This window comes from Anguilla rostrata, chromosome 7 (assembly GCF_018555375.3).
Source record: "Anguilla rostrata isolate EN2019 chromosome 7, ASM1855537v3, whole genome shotgun sequence".
NCBI lineage: Eukaryota > Metazoa > Chordata > Actinopteri > Anguilliformes > Anguillidae > Anguilla > Anguilla rostrata.
Window position 1 is genome coordinate 5498405 of NC_057939.1, and position 14737 is coordinate 5513141.

General features: G+C 42.9%; 3 protein-coding genes across 5 annotated transcripts in view; 2 read left to right on the top strand and 1 right to left on the bottom strand.

The window, feature by feature from the left end:
- mapk8ip2 (mitogen-activated protein kinase 8 interacting protein 2) overlaps positions 1 to 3466 on the top strand; it is a 39845-nt gene extending 36379 nt beyond the window's left edge. For all 3 annotated transcript variants that reach the window (XM_064342463.1, XM_064342465.1, XM_064342464.1), the window contains exon 13: positions 204 to 3466. In XM_064342463.1, the coding sequence (XP_064198533.1) occupies positions 204 to 276 (73 nt within the window). In that variant the 3' untranslated portion in view covers positions 277 to 3466. The remainder of the gene's footprint in view (positions 1 to 203) is intronic.
- An 875-nt stretch (positions 3467 to 4341) lies between these two features.
- The window catches only part of shank3a (SH3 and multiple ankyrin repeat domains 3a), a 315279-nt gene continuing 304883 nt past the window's right edge, over positions 4342 to 14737 (top strand). Inside the window, exon 1 of the mRNA XM_064342483.1 lies at positions 4342 to 5409. The gene's annotated coding sequence lies outside the window, so the exon portion shown is untranslated. The remainder of the gene's footprint in view (positions 5410 to 14737) is intronic.
- arsa (arylsulfatase A) lies at positions 5995 to 10421 on the bottom strand. Its single transcript, XM_064342467.1, has 8 exons — positions 9852 to 10421; positions 9367 to 9607; positions 9031 to 9249; positions 8355 to 8524; positions 7729 to 7853; positions 7527 to 7654; positions 7033 to 7135; positions 5995 to 6705 (listed from the first exon to the last, which is right to left on the bottom strand). The coding sequence occupies exons 1-8, from the start codon at positions 10091 to 10093 to the stop codon at positions 6407 to 6409; spliced, it is 1527 nt and encodes a 508-aa protein (XP_064198537.1). The 5' UTR covers positions 10094 to 10421; the 3' UTR covers positions 5995 to 6406.

Here is a 14737-nt window from a genome sequence, read left to right on the forward strand (position 1 = left end):
TTGGGCACGTGGCCTTTATTGCTGCCTGTGCTTCAAGCGAGAAATCCCACTCCTCTCCCAGTGTCCGTCAATCTAAAACACACTAAAACTGATAGAAATAATATTTTTTAAAAACCAAGGCCTTTAAAAACACCCCGATTCATTTTTCACACAAAACCACAGCCAGGTTAATTTCAGCGCGTCTGTTTTTTCTCCCCTTCCAGACGAGCTTTCCAGGAGTATTACCAGGAGCACCTGGAGTACGCCTGTCCCACCGAAGACATTTACCTGGAGTAGGAGAGATGGAGCCCCAGAAGAAACATCCTCTACTGATGCCGTGCGTTTTTCAAAGGCTCCACCAGGGGGCGCTGGGTAGCTGTTCTGAACTGATGGCTTTTTCTCCCCCTGATCTTGAATCACATTGACAGAATGCCCAATTTCCTCTACCTTTTCTTTCTTTTCTACAATACATTAAGAAACAAGAGGAGACTGAGGAGCTGCTTCTTAAAGAGGACAAATCTTGTCATAATAAATTAGTTAAACAACTTCAAAAACTTCAGTTCATGCATGGCTTCAAGGGTATAGCACACAAACATGCGATGTTAAAAAAAAGTGAAAACTGACTCAAAAAAAAAAAAAACTAAACTAAAAGATCTGTTGAATTGTATGGATTATGGGTTGGGAATATATATTTTTTTGTATCTGTAGCAGACAAACATAGCATTACCAAAATTCAAGAGTCTGTACATACGATTGTGTAAAGAAAGTACTAATTGGATTTATACCGACGTTTAAACTCAAGTGAAGTTGGTTGTGAGTGCAGATAGAGGTCTTAGCTAGATCAAATTACCAGACAATGGAACAAGAAAATGGAATAGCCAACTTTCTTAATAAATATAGTGTAAATATGCAGTTGCATTAGGAAGTGGGTAGGAACACTATTACTTTGTGGTTGGGGAGTGGTTATATGCTACACCTGTGTAAATATATTCTGTATGTATAGACATAGTAGAAATAGGGGCTGCTCATGACTGTGTTAGCAGCGTACACCTCAATCATTACCAGATGCTGAACCGACAGGGGTTGCCATTGGTCTTTTTATCTGAGGGTGGTTTTGGAATTTTCCGGAATGTCTTCTTGGGACATTACGGTCGCAATCCAAAAAAAAGAGGGGAGAAAAGAGGGGGGCAAGGGAAGAAGCCAGAGGTATACCCGAAACAGTCATTCAGGAGGATTGCTCTCGGGGGGAAAAGTTCCAGGTTGAGAAACGTGATTGCATTACTGCCCATTTCTGTTATGACCATTCCAGTCTGTTGATGCTAATGAGGTCATTCTGCAGCCAGGGGGATGCTGGGATACCGCTCAGCTTGTGTAGACCGTGACCGTGTGCACAGTCGTCACACAGCTACATAGACACCACTTGACTAAGCTAACGCGTTCCCCTGGTAACTCGCATGGGGAAACGTGACTGAAGCTTTGACTTGATGGCATTGCAGAATGATACGCAACCGTTTAATTTTCTTTTGAAAATACTTATTTTTTGTTAAACATAAAATAATTTCTGGAGCAGTGTCTTACACACTGTAAGCCATAACTTTACTGACTGTTGAACACTGTTGCTGTAAGGTCACCTGTTTGTAGATAAGTGGTCTCTCTGAGAAAAAGACTGACATGCATGAATACGGTGTGTGTGTGTGAGTGTGTGTCAGGGAGATAGAGGCAGATTAAGGCCATTTATCATGTTGTGTCAGAATCTCAAATATAATATTGTTTCATAGTGTAAGGCCTTTTTAACTATTTTCACAAAATATCCAGAGAATGATTCTTTGATATGGACAAAATCCATTATTCTGTTGCAGTGTGGAACAATATTGAATGGTGCCATGTGAAAACCTTCTGTTTGCTTTCTTATCATTTTTCCCAGCTATTTGCTACACGTACAACCGAAAGTTGAATCGCCGAATCTTCTCTGAGGGCATTTAGCACGTTCTTGTCATAACCTGGGACACAATAGAAAACCCATCTGTGGGCTAAACATGCCCCAGTGCCACCGTTAGCTGTGATAACTGGTTGTGATTACATGCGGGGGAAGTGCTGGTATCCAAAGCAACATCTCCGCCTGTCTCCTACTCTGCCCCTAATGTGATCTCGCCGAATCCCCAGGGAATAAAAGCCTGTTGTTGTGAAAACGGCTGTTTTATACGAGATAAGAGTGCAATCCGCGGTAGGACCCTGCATATCATCCGCTCCCAATTGATGCTGTTTATGCTTGTCCTTTTCTTGCTCACTGTGGGCTGTGGTCAGGCCAAGTGAAGCATCCCATTTCCAGGAGACGAACAGGAAGTTATTCGGGCAAAGATGTGTCTTACAGCATAGTCCAGGGAAATGCACTTTGGGAGAAACAGACTCTGTATTGGCTGGTCTTGGTAAGCAGGAAATGGCTTTTCTGGCCACAAGCCGCAAAGCAGTCGTCCATTTTGAGTTACTGTAGATACTGTGCCTTTTTTCCTTGAAGTAGCTTTTTCTCAAATCCAACATGACATGATAAAAGAGCCGGGAGATGGAATAACTAGACTTATTTGAAAAATAGTTGCAGGGGTTCCCATGTTAAATTCTATTTGTACTCAAAGCTGAGAAAACTATTTTAAGACTGGACAGGAATTCAATATTTCCAGTGTAATTAACTCAATCTTTTCAGTGTAATTAACTCATGATATTTGTTTTTATTGCTTTTTATTATTGATTTACAATGTAGCAGAAAATGACATAAAAACATGATATTTTGAGTTAAGTCTTAAGAACGTAGAGCGGTTGGGGCTGCTGTGCTAAATGGATTTCACTGTGGTCTCCATGCTAAAGATACAGCAGATAATATGCCATGTGCCCCCATGAGAGTTAAACGGTAAACACACCTAACATTGGTACTCTGCTGCATTTCTGAAATATGGTCTCAAACTGTGCAGTGAATCTTTTTTGTGTGTGTGTTTCAAATAAACTCATGACAGCTTTTTGTGTTTGGGTTTATTTGCTGTTTGTTTGGCCTGTGTGGAAGATCTCCACATCTACTATTGCTAATTTGCAGAGTAGCCATTTGGCTAATTGGCTCTTTCATACTTCTTGTTCCTCGATATCCCAGTTGAATACAGTGCTTCATGTGACAACAAAGTGCATAAATACCTTTCAAGTTGAAGAAATAAAATAAAATTTAATTGAAATGCATATCATTGTTGTGCATCTGCATAATGTTTAAATGGAATTGCAATAGTGTCCTGTTGTCATGGGTGGAAGTTTGTGACGAGACCATTAGCCGATGAGAGACGTGTTTTGAAGCACATAACTTAATGTATTGTGGGTTAGATCATTGTAAATCCAATAGAATGTCAACACTCACACTGTGTCATTTATATTTAGTGCGCTACGAAAAAAACAAATATGTAAAACACAGACGGAAGGGCCGGTACTATATTTGGCCCAAAACGCCACAATGGGAAGATTGTAAAAAAAAAAAAAAAAAATTATTGTACAGGACATTTTGTTTTCCTATTTTTAGCCAATTTTGTTTTTAATGCCGATTTATGTTGTCTTGTGTCTGTCCTTAACTGTGATACATTAAAACTGTGTGAGCACCATTTTCTACACGCCCAGTACTTACTGCAAACGTGTCTCTTACCAGGCGGCATACATTACCTGCGTTTGGGCGAGTGACACGACTGTAATTATTCTCCAGGCTCCATCGCCAGCTCCACTGCAGTAGACGCCTGTGTTAGAGCTGTGTAGAGAACAGGGGCCCAAGCAGGACTTGTACAGTTAACTTTCATAAAGAGGCCTCTCGCTTCTTAAACGATAGCGTATATTCCGTATACAGCAGCGTATCCCTTAGCTTTGTGTCCGCGCAAGCACAAAGGTTTTCAGCATTTTACAATCTCGAAATGGCTACTTTTAAATACACTCCTGTCCTGGTAGACACACCAGCTCCCCCAGGTTCTCGTAACCTGTATAATCCGTAATGGTGTAACTTAAAAATAAAATTCTTCACTGTATAACAAAAAAAAAAAAAACCAAACAAACAAACAAACAAAAAAAAAAGAACACTTCAGTATGTGATGATCTATCTATCTTGTATCTTCAAAATAAGGACTTGTAAAAAAAGAAAAAAAAAAAGAAAAGAAAAACACAAATTTATTCACACTGACTTGTCATGGATTTGGTCTTACAGTATGAATAAAATATATGCTTGACGTCAGTTGTCTCTTTGTCTTTGTATGTCTGCATAGATGTGTCATCAGACCCTGTGTCACTGCAAGCCCTTCTCTTTTCTTGACTTCCCTGGCACCTAAATTGCTCGTTTCTGTTCAGAATTAATTTATTAAATCACTTTAACAATGTACCAGCATGGCACAAAGCAAATAATTTAATATGCTGCTATAAAACGGCTGCTTTGTTCAGCACCTTGATCTTTTCAACCGCAGAGAATGTAGCCTATTACGGTACATTACGTAAACGCTGAGCTTCTGTCAGGGGTGCATAGATCTATCAGCTTAGCATTGGAATCAAGTGACACGAGCTTCAAATGCAAAACGATGGTGTGGTGTAACCGTTTGGGAATTCGGATTATGATTTACACTTTTAATAGTGGTTACATTTCCTCACAAAATGTACCTTAATATGATATGTAAAAATGTCGGGAAAGGAAAACAACAGCCCTATGCAATTGGAAATTAATTTATCAATATTTACTGTTTTGTGGAAAAATGTTTTTATTAGAATGCTTTTTTTTTAAGAACATAAAAAATCAGAAAATAAAATACAACTGTAAATATCATCATAGGCCGTGAGCTGGTAGTTTCATCAAAAGCAAGGGAACTGAAAACCTCAGAGAAAGAGAGATAGAGTCGTTGGCGTTTATTTTACCAGTAGCCTACCTTATGAAAAGAGGAGGCTTGCCCTAGTAAGGACAAAGCAGGGATAGAGTCAAAACGCAAACTGTTAATTCCGCAAACTGTTCTCACGATGTTACTGAAATGGTTTGTCAGTGTTATAACATTGCCACTTAATTGCAGCAACATTGTGAGAAACGTTTTGTGTTAGCTGGGACGGCGAGCCAAGGAAATTACGATCCTCCTTTGAACGTCACAGCACGGCGGATCGCCGTTGTCCGCGAAAAATTCAAAAAGGGGCTCAAGTTCATGCCCGGATGTTTGATCACGGAAACCCCTTTTCGGCAGCTCCAGAGAACGAGGTTCTTGTAAGCGCCGCGTTTGAGTAAAGATGAAAACCAGGGGTTTGCAACCAAACCGAGAATGGCTCGACGAGATCTTAACACCAATGGAGACCATACGGAGAGATCGGATGAAACCCTGTTCGTCTCAACCAGGAGAACTTTCCAGGAGGCCAGCAACAAGCACAAACTGCAGCGTCTCCTCTACTACTGTAAGTCAACAATCGTATAAGACCGTTACTACTATAGCTTACATATTGCTATAGGCTTTTGATATATTTGTTCGCCCGAAACTATATCAACACAGATCTCGAATTTATTTCATTTTGGGGTTAGGAATCTGCTATGACGGCTGCCTCGAGGACTTGACTTCAGCTAGCAGGTTGCCGTGTTGGCTAACTCTGATGAAGGTGAAACTTAGCTGGTCAAAGATTCGGGCCATTTCCTGGGAATAATTTAAAAAAATTAAAATGGCCTACACGAAAACCAAAGGGATAAAAATGAGAAATGGCGTAAAAGGAGCCTATGGTGTAAGAGCACTTGGACGCTGGAGTAGGGTAGGCCTGGTGGTTTTCGTAATTTTCCCGTTTTGAGAAACATGCTTCAACATTGTGCAGGAATCCTCATTTAAAATGTTGTTATTCTGTAGGCTGAGAACACAGCCAGTTGACGCTGGATGTACGGGGGTCAGATATTTAGGGTTTTATAGCTGCTCGATTACTGAGACAACAAACAGCACCTTGGTCAGGGCCCTGTTTACAAGGATTACAAGTAAAACCCGGAAACATCCAAAATGGGGAACGTCAAATTTTTGGCTTTACTTTACTTATTTTTAAAAAAATAACGAACTGCTCTCATTCTCCACTTACAGCTGATTTGGCAATCATTGTTAACTCAAGATATTATACGGACAACCTTGGGATTTTAGTTCTCCAACACTGCTGGATACAGGATTTGCATCTCCTCTGTCTTTGCGGTTGGTGTGGGTCAGTCCCTGTGAGACAGGACGTGCTCAGTTCAGGAGCACCAGTGAGAAGCTGAAGTGCGCGTGGGCTAGTTTTTGTAGCTGATTAAGAGGGTCCACAGTCTCTCGGTCCCATCCTGTGGTTGTGTCTTGTGCTGCTCGGTTCTGGTCGGTTCTGGTCTCAGTTGTGTCTCGCGCCGCTCGGTTCTGCTCGGTTCTGGTCTCGGTACCTGCCCCGTGTTATTCTAGCCGCAGGCGCAGCAGGCGGGTTTGGGGGTGCACTGCGGTGTGCAGCAGGGCTCCAGCTGCGGGTCGGTCCCTCTCCCCACCTGGGCCTCCCCGAACACCATGCCCCCCTCGAACTCGGCCTTCACGTCCCGGAGCAGCTGCAGCACGGCCTGGTGCTCGGGGTGTTCGGGCGTGGCCAGGTTGTAGTCCTCCGAGGGGTCGGCCTCCAGGTCGAAGAGCAGCGGGGGGTCGTGGTGCATGAGGGGGGCGGTCTCGTGACAGTCCTTATCTGGGGTGGTGTTACTCAGCACTGAGCCTGTGAATCACATCAGGAATTAATGGGGCGGCTAGCTCTCTCAAACAGGAAATGAGGTAAGCTTTCACTTATAAACAGCAACGCTAGCAACATATCAGTGACTCGTGACCATTTAAGCTCAGTGAAAGTGCTCTTGGTGACTCATCACATCTCTAATTATAAAGTTAGGGGCCTTTTTACAGAGCAAACAATTTTTATACTGCTTACGCAGCTGCTGTCTTTTAAAACCACAAGAACCTATTTCATATTACCATTTAATAGTTTAGCAGCACGACGGTCCCATATCACATTTCTCTGTAATCTTTCCTTGCGAGCTGCACGGCTCACCTTGTGTGTAGTAGTGAGCCTTGTATCTCCCAAGCCGGACCGCAAACAGCCCATGCTCCTCATCTGGGAACATTGGGTAGTAGAACATGGCTTCCCTCTTACTCTGGAAAGAAAGGCAAAGCAACAGAAATGTGTGACGGTGTGATTGTTGGAGAAAAGTACTAGCGGTTGGCCCGGGAACCTGGTTGCTCTGTGTTAACATTACACTTATTGAAATGGGCCTCTGTGTCTTCTTTCTGATACTGCATTTTTGTATTCCTGAGAGCTGATGTTCTTCACTACTGTTTGTTACTCTGAGTAAGAGCATCTGCCTAATAAATGAATCACTGTACAGCTTTTACAAATATTCTTCCAAATGAAATATTTTGCCTCATAGTAAGATTTTAATGAAACATTCTACGTTCACCATTTCATTACTAAGAGCGTTGTATGCTGCCTCAGTGACTTTTCACTAAAGATTTAGCTGGAAAGGTCAGCGGTATATGAACGCTCACCGGTCCGTGTCTGAATAAGATGTCGCTCATGTCAAAGCCGTCCAGTTGCACTCTGGGTAGCTTTGCCCCGGCCAGCCCTGCAATGGTGGGCAGGAGGTCCAGGGTGCTGGCGAGTGCATGTGTAACACCTAGTGGAGGAAATGGTAGTTTGTACCTAACACTGAGAGAATTAATGCAGTAGGTCTTGTTTTCCTTTTCGTACCTGGTCTGATTGCCCCGGGCCAGTAGGCGATGGCAGGCTCCCTCATGCCCCCCTCGTAAGTGGTGCCCTTCCCACACTTAAGGAGGCCCCCGTTACCCCCGTTGGACATTCGCAGTAAAGACGGCCTGGGAGGGGGGGGGGTGGGGGGGTGGGGGGGGCAGAATGAGAACACAATCTGGGTAAAAGAGTACCATAGACCATAAAAACGCTCTGTTTCATTTCTCTTCTCAAAATGTTTTTTTTTTTTTTTTTACATGTAAAAATAATTTTGCGGTTGTACTTCTCTTCTTTCCTTTTTTAAGAGCTATCAAACATTTATTTTCAAACGTGCAGGGATTACAGTTCTCACTGGAACTGAAGGCTTTGAGGTAGACAGGGAATGAGAGCACTGTGCTTTTGATTTGAATCCTGCCGCGTCCTTTACTCTCACAGCGAATCAGATGGACTTTGATGTGAAGCTAAAATCAGGAATTCAGTTGATGATAACCCACGCCCTTGTTCCATTAGAAGCTTAGTCACAAACGCAGCCTACCTGTAGGCCACACACTAAGAAAAGCCACTTCAAAGCCATGCTTTGGGATTGAAAAGGTGTGCTAGTTTTAAGGATGCTTGCAGGAGACCCTTACCCATTGTCTGAGGTGAAGAACACAAAGGTGTTGTTCTGAACCCCGTGGTCCTCCAGGGCCTGAATGAGGTTTCCCACGGTGCTGTCTAGTTCCATCAGGGCGTCCCCAAACGGCCCCCTGGGAGATTTTCCAGCCGCCCCCTTCCCTGCAAACTGGGGCCGGTGTGTGTGCTGAAGAGACAGACATCACTCAGCATTTTATTCAGGGTCCTCTGCAGAGACTGCAATACACACTGTGACTGATCTTTGTGTTGTTATGAATTATGCTGTAATATACGCAAGTCACTTGGTATGTCTTGGGTGTGCCACGTAGTGTTGTAATTTACTCTAATGCATAGGTGGAGTCTCTTGTGCATCTTCTAAAATCCATTTCTCAATTAAAGTAGAAATTGAAAAGGCAATTCTATTCTATTGATTCATTCATTTGGCAGAGACATGGGTGACTTGATTTACATGGCCATTAACAGCAAAACAACTCTGAGTTGATCTTGATGCCATAAACATTTAATGAAATTAATCAGACTGAACTACAAAAGTGAATGAAATTATTCACTTCAAAAAGTAAGTGATTTGTAAGTTGGCAGTATTTTATTTGAGATATATTGCAGATGCTAATGTACAGAGTGTGAACTCGTGGATGGTCACGTCACTGCTTGAATATTAAACGCAGCACTCACGTGTGAGGGATAGTACAGGAAGAATGGCTGCTTTCTTCTGGCGGACACGGATACGAACTGGGTGGCATAGTCACTGTAAGCCTTCTCCAGATCCAGGAAGTTGATTGGCTGCTGCTTAATGGTGTCATTGGCCATAAGCGGGACTGCAACCAAGCCCTGGTCGCACAGCCCAAAGCACTTAATGTCCGGGGGAAAGCAGGTCAGGTTCTGACAGGGACCCTGTGCATATAGAGAGTAAAATAAATATTTGATTGCTGTCCTACAGGACTCAGTTCAGGCTGTGTGATGAACTGATCAGTCCTTAAATATGTAACACATCTTCGAGTCAGATTATACCTGGTCATGGGAGTAGGGCACGCCAAGAAAGTGGTCAAAACCCTGCTTGGTGGGGAGGTACATTCTATTAGGCCCCACCCCCAAGTGCCACTTGCCGATGATGGCAGTCGCATAGCCCAGGGGCTTCAGAACTTCCGCAATGGTCGTCTCGTTCAGAGGGAGACCTCCTTTTGAGCCCGGATAGAACACACCGGGGTATATTCCAGAGCGCGTCTGGTAGCGACCAGTGAGCAGGGCTGCCCTGACGAGGAATAAGGGCGGAAAAAAGCAACCTTAATGTACAGTTCTGTATTAAACATTGTTTTAGTGCCGCTACGTGGACAAAAGAAGGATTACATTCAGAATGTTGTGATTGACGAATTATTTGTAATTAGGTCATTCGTAAAACGCACAATATTAAAGTATAATTAATAAAAAAGAAAAAAAAACCTGTTTTGGTGTAACAATGCCGTTAAAAGTAAGTAAGAACATAGTAAGCTAGGTACCTGGATGGACTACAGACGGGACTGGAGGAATAGAAGTCGGTGAAACGAAGCCCTTTGGAAGCTAGTTTATCCAGGTTGGGAGTCACTGAACTCGGATGCCCGTAGCTACCCAAGTCTCCAAATCCCAAATCGTCGGCGAATATGAGAATGAAATTTGGTAACGTTGCCTGGGAATTCCCGCATTTCAGAAGATTCGCCGCGACAAACATAAATGTACAGTAGTAATACATAATGTTATACATAGGCCAACTTGCACAGAAACGGGTGCTCTGGTTTAGAATACCATTTTTATGAAAACTGTAAAACCCTTGTCCCGACTTCTAAGTAGCCTAAAGTGCGGATAACGTTAGCTAGATACGTTAGTTGCAATTTGAATAACTGCGTATACGTAGCTGGGTGTACTGTAGCCTACTGTACACGACCGTAAGTGCTGTATATTCACCGCGGAACACCATAATAAGTTGCTTTAATGTAATGTAAATTATGTAGCTAGCCTAACCTGTTTCTCATCCGAAGAATTAAATACCCAAAATCAAAATAAAACAGTCATATGACTGTTCCAAGACCACCTGACAAGGCTGATCATGTTACGGCACTACGACGTAGTTTTGCATGCTGGGAAATGTAGTTCCGTGTCCAATTATTAACTTGCAAATCTTAAATGGAATTTTCAGGTTTATACTAATTACTATATAAAATATTATTTCATGACTTCAAAGTGGTGTTGCTCCCTTCACCTACCTGGGTCTCCCAAGGCACCATGATGCCCTCCTCGAAATACACCGTTGCATGCTGGACTAATATGCTGACCAACGCATGGTGAACCATATCTGTAAAGCTGAAAGTGATGACATTTTAGATTATGATAGAGGTACTCCCAACACAAGATATCCCTTTTGGGGATATTGAATTGCAGCATAATGTTTCCAAATAAGAGGCATTTAATATTTAAATAATGTAGATTTTGATTTGCTCTTCAGTTACTCTGCATTGATATTGCAGTGTCACAAACCCCCTCTGTCGCCAACAGCAGCTCACCCTGTGAAGTAGCAAGCCTTGTTCCTCCCCAGTCTAACAGCAAACCATTCTTTTCTTTAAGATTTGTGGGGCAGTAAAACGTTCTAAACGGAGTAAAGCCTTTTTTCTGAATGAAATAGAGATTTGTGGGGTAGTAAAACATTTCCAACATTGTAAAGTCTTTTTCTTGCTTTGAGACAGAGTGAAAACAAAACAATTGCTCCAGTTCCATTGTGACTCTGCTCCGGGTTTACACACTCCTATCTTTTTCATGTGAAGTAGGTTAGATATCTGTTTGGGAAGTTAGGGTTACTTTACTAGTCTGAATAGCATAATTCATTTTTTCATGCTGTTTCATTTTCGTACATGTCCAACAGTTAGACTGCGAAGCTAGCTAGCCAGCTTGCTTGCTTTTAAGCTAACTTTTAAGATTATTGTTTAGCTTTATGTCCGTATCGTGATTGAACATTTATGAACTTCCGCTATGGTCAGCCCTCCTTGGGAGGAACACACCCAGATGTTTTGCAGAGACGGTCTGGTAGAGCCCCGTCAGCATGACTATCCTGTATGAAGGGATATTGAAGCATGCATTTCTACAATTACATTTTCAGAAGTGTTCTTTTGTTGTCAGTGCCCTCAAGTGGACACACTTGGAATTGCATGATCTATGTATTCCACAAGTCAAGTTCTGAAATAGGGCTGTGGTAGTCTTCTTGAATACTAATATGTTGGACAGCAGTGTTGGAGCGTGATGTAGGACTTTGATACGATACAATAATGATAACACATACCAGCTGGATAGGCGACATACAATACTATTATATTGCAATATATCCATGAGAGCTAGTATAGGCACTTTTTCACATTGCTTTTCACACATATGATGTACTGTGTGTGTGTGTGTATAGATGTGTATATATATATGTGTGTACGTATACATGTGTGTATATGTGTCTGTGTTGTGTGTGTGCAATTTGTCATACCACAGTGTGTATTTTTGCGAGAATCCAAGGGGTTTGTACAATAACATTTGCAGTATTCTTTATGTGAAGTTTCAGATTGGGACAAAAGGTCATATAACACAATGTGTTTTTCAAATGAAGACTGAACAAAGAGCACACTAGGTTTCTTGTCGCTATTATGTCTCCTGAATAAGTTTTAAAGCCTCTTTCCCCCGCCCCGAAATTGAGGTGTCCTTTGCCTCGCCCTTGTATTGTCTGGGAGTGATTCGATGTGACGCACAGCCTGCTGAATAAACAGGAAAAGAAATAAGATTTCTGATGCTTTTACATGCTGGTCACCGGCCCGAGGAAGGGGGTGTCAGGGCTGATTTTGTGAAGTGAAGACCAACCGGTCCCCCCCTTTTTTTCCCCCTCGTTCCTGCTAAGAGAAGGGGTGGCCCACTGCATACAAATTCAGCGGCCGCACAAAAAGCCAGTCGTGGAGAGAGGGAGGGGGAGAGAGAGGGGCGACGGACCGCAGAAACGGTGATGATAACGGCTTTTCGCTCGTCCGGATCGAATGATAAATCCGTCCTTTTCATTCGCGTGGAGTTCGGGTGCAATTACCCATTCAGCTCACTCGGTTATCAGGACCTCATTTTGATGGAGTTCTGTGTCAATACTGTTAAGATGCAAGGGATGGCGCCTTCGCCGAATCAATGGGAACCCGCGGCAGAGGAGGCCATTGCATAGCTTCATATCAACGCAACGTGTCCTTCAAAATGTCAGCCCTGGTGCCGAGGAAGAGGTGAATTATCTTGCTTGTCTTAGAAAATGGCAGCCCAGAAACAAACACATAGTTCCCCATGTTTATAGAAGTGGCACTGAGCAATGCTGGATTTGCTAAGTGTAAAACCTCAGTATCCTGCCAAAAAATCTACAAGCTGTGGATGCTTCCACCTCCCCTGGACAAAGGGGGTACTGCAGGAAAAAGTGAGGCTTCATCTGACTACATGTATTAGTGTTGCATGTATTGGTGCATATTATCCAATGTGTACATGCGTACATACATACATATACATATATATATATATATATATATATATGCTGTATATATTAGGGCACCATATTGCCCGATGTGCACTAATACATGCAAATCATGTAGTCTGATGCCACCTTTCTATTTCCAGCAGGATTCCTCTGCATTCATCTTTTACATCCCAATAAGCCTGTGCATCCGCCAGTAAAGAATCAATTATATTTTCCCTTCAAAACCAGTGGCTCAGCAGCATTGTGCACCCAGATTCAGAATCGCGCTCGTCTCCTTGTGAAACCTGCGCTCGGTCAAATCGCAGAGCTTCCTCCTTAAAGTGAAAGGTCAAAGGTGAGAGGTCGCGCCCGGGGGAGAGGGGTCGGCCGAGGTAAGGCACAGCCGTGGCGTGATGGTAGCACGGTGCAAACCTCGACCCCTCTGGCAGAGACCGTGAGGTAATCGGTGGCTCTGTTCCCTTATTGGCTCAGATTTGTACCGCTTCATTCTTCTGAACACCAAACTGGGCTGGACCTGCAGTGTGTAACTCTACTGTTCAACTCTCCCTCCATGAGAATAACCAGAAGCCCTACCTTATGTTATGTTTATAGAGTGGAAGCATGCGAGATGGGTAAAATTCAGAGAATGCCGTATCTTATTATGTTATACGGTCTGCTTTGGTGTAATTTTGTGTAATTTTCAAGACATTCAATGCTAATACACGCCACAATGCATTAGTCTTAAAAAAACCTGCTCGTCATTCCTCCTGGCTTGATGGCGGAGGTGGAGTTGCCATGGGAGTCAGGTGGAGTTGCCATGGGAATAATATTTAAAGTGTGATGACACAAATCCATCAGAAGAAAAGTGTTATCAATGGCCAACTACAGTAAAAACATTCAATGTAAAGCCTGAACGTAGACCGTTTCCAATTAGTCTTTTTTTTTTGACCAGCACAATATTTCTGTGCTTGACCTGGAAAATACCAAATTTTTTCTTCAGACTGGGGGAAAAAAAAGACAAATTCACATGTAATTGTTTTATGGAATTTTGATGTACTGGAAGCATAATATTCTATATTACACCTGCACAACGCACTGTAAGCATCCATATGTTGTGTTTTTTTTAGATTTATCTAGCCTCCTGACATAATTGTAATATAAAAGTTCTAAGCTATGCTATATGACTAAATGTATCTGGACACCCCTAGGTCTGGGGCTGTTTTTTCATGGTTTGGGCTAGGCCCCTTAGTTCTTGTGAAGGCAAATCTTAATGCTACAGCATACAATCACATTCTAGACAATTCTGTGATTCCCCAGTGCAGCGGCTCAGAAGGCCTGGACTAAAAAGCTTGCTTTGGTCTACAGTTTTAAGGGGCCCCACAGAGACTGCACATGCACAGGGCCCAGAATTCTGTGCTACCCTCCTGCTAAGGAGAACGATCGGATTGAGATGCGTAGCCACGCGTGATTGGTTCAAAGGCCCTGCTCACTCCAGCTGAATAGATTGTTTTAATTTACCATTCCCTTTCATGTCCCTGCAGAGCAAACTTAATTCCACTCGCCCGCCTCTCTCTGTGACTGAAAGAGAGACGGAGAGACAGAGAGGGAGGGAAAGAGAGACAGAGAGAATGACACAGACAAAATTAGATTGCAGACGCCCGGGCCTACTGAGTGGCTTATCCAGCGTTGATACCTGGCCACTCGTAAAAAATGCAGTGTTAGGAAGAACAAACGCACACCGAAAAACCAGCGCAAGGTGCTGTGTCACCGGAGCATGTGAGATTCAGAAAAGGAAAGACTTGTAACAGACCCGTAAAAGACTCTAATAACAAACAGTAGCGTTTATTTAGCCATGAGAGCAGTTAACGTTTCGACCCGATCGGTCTTCAGGCTTCAACG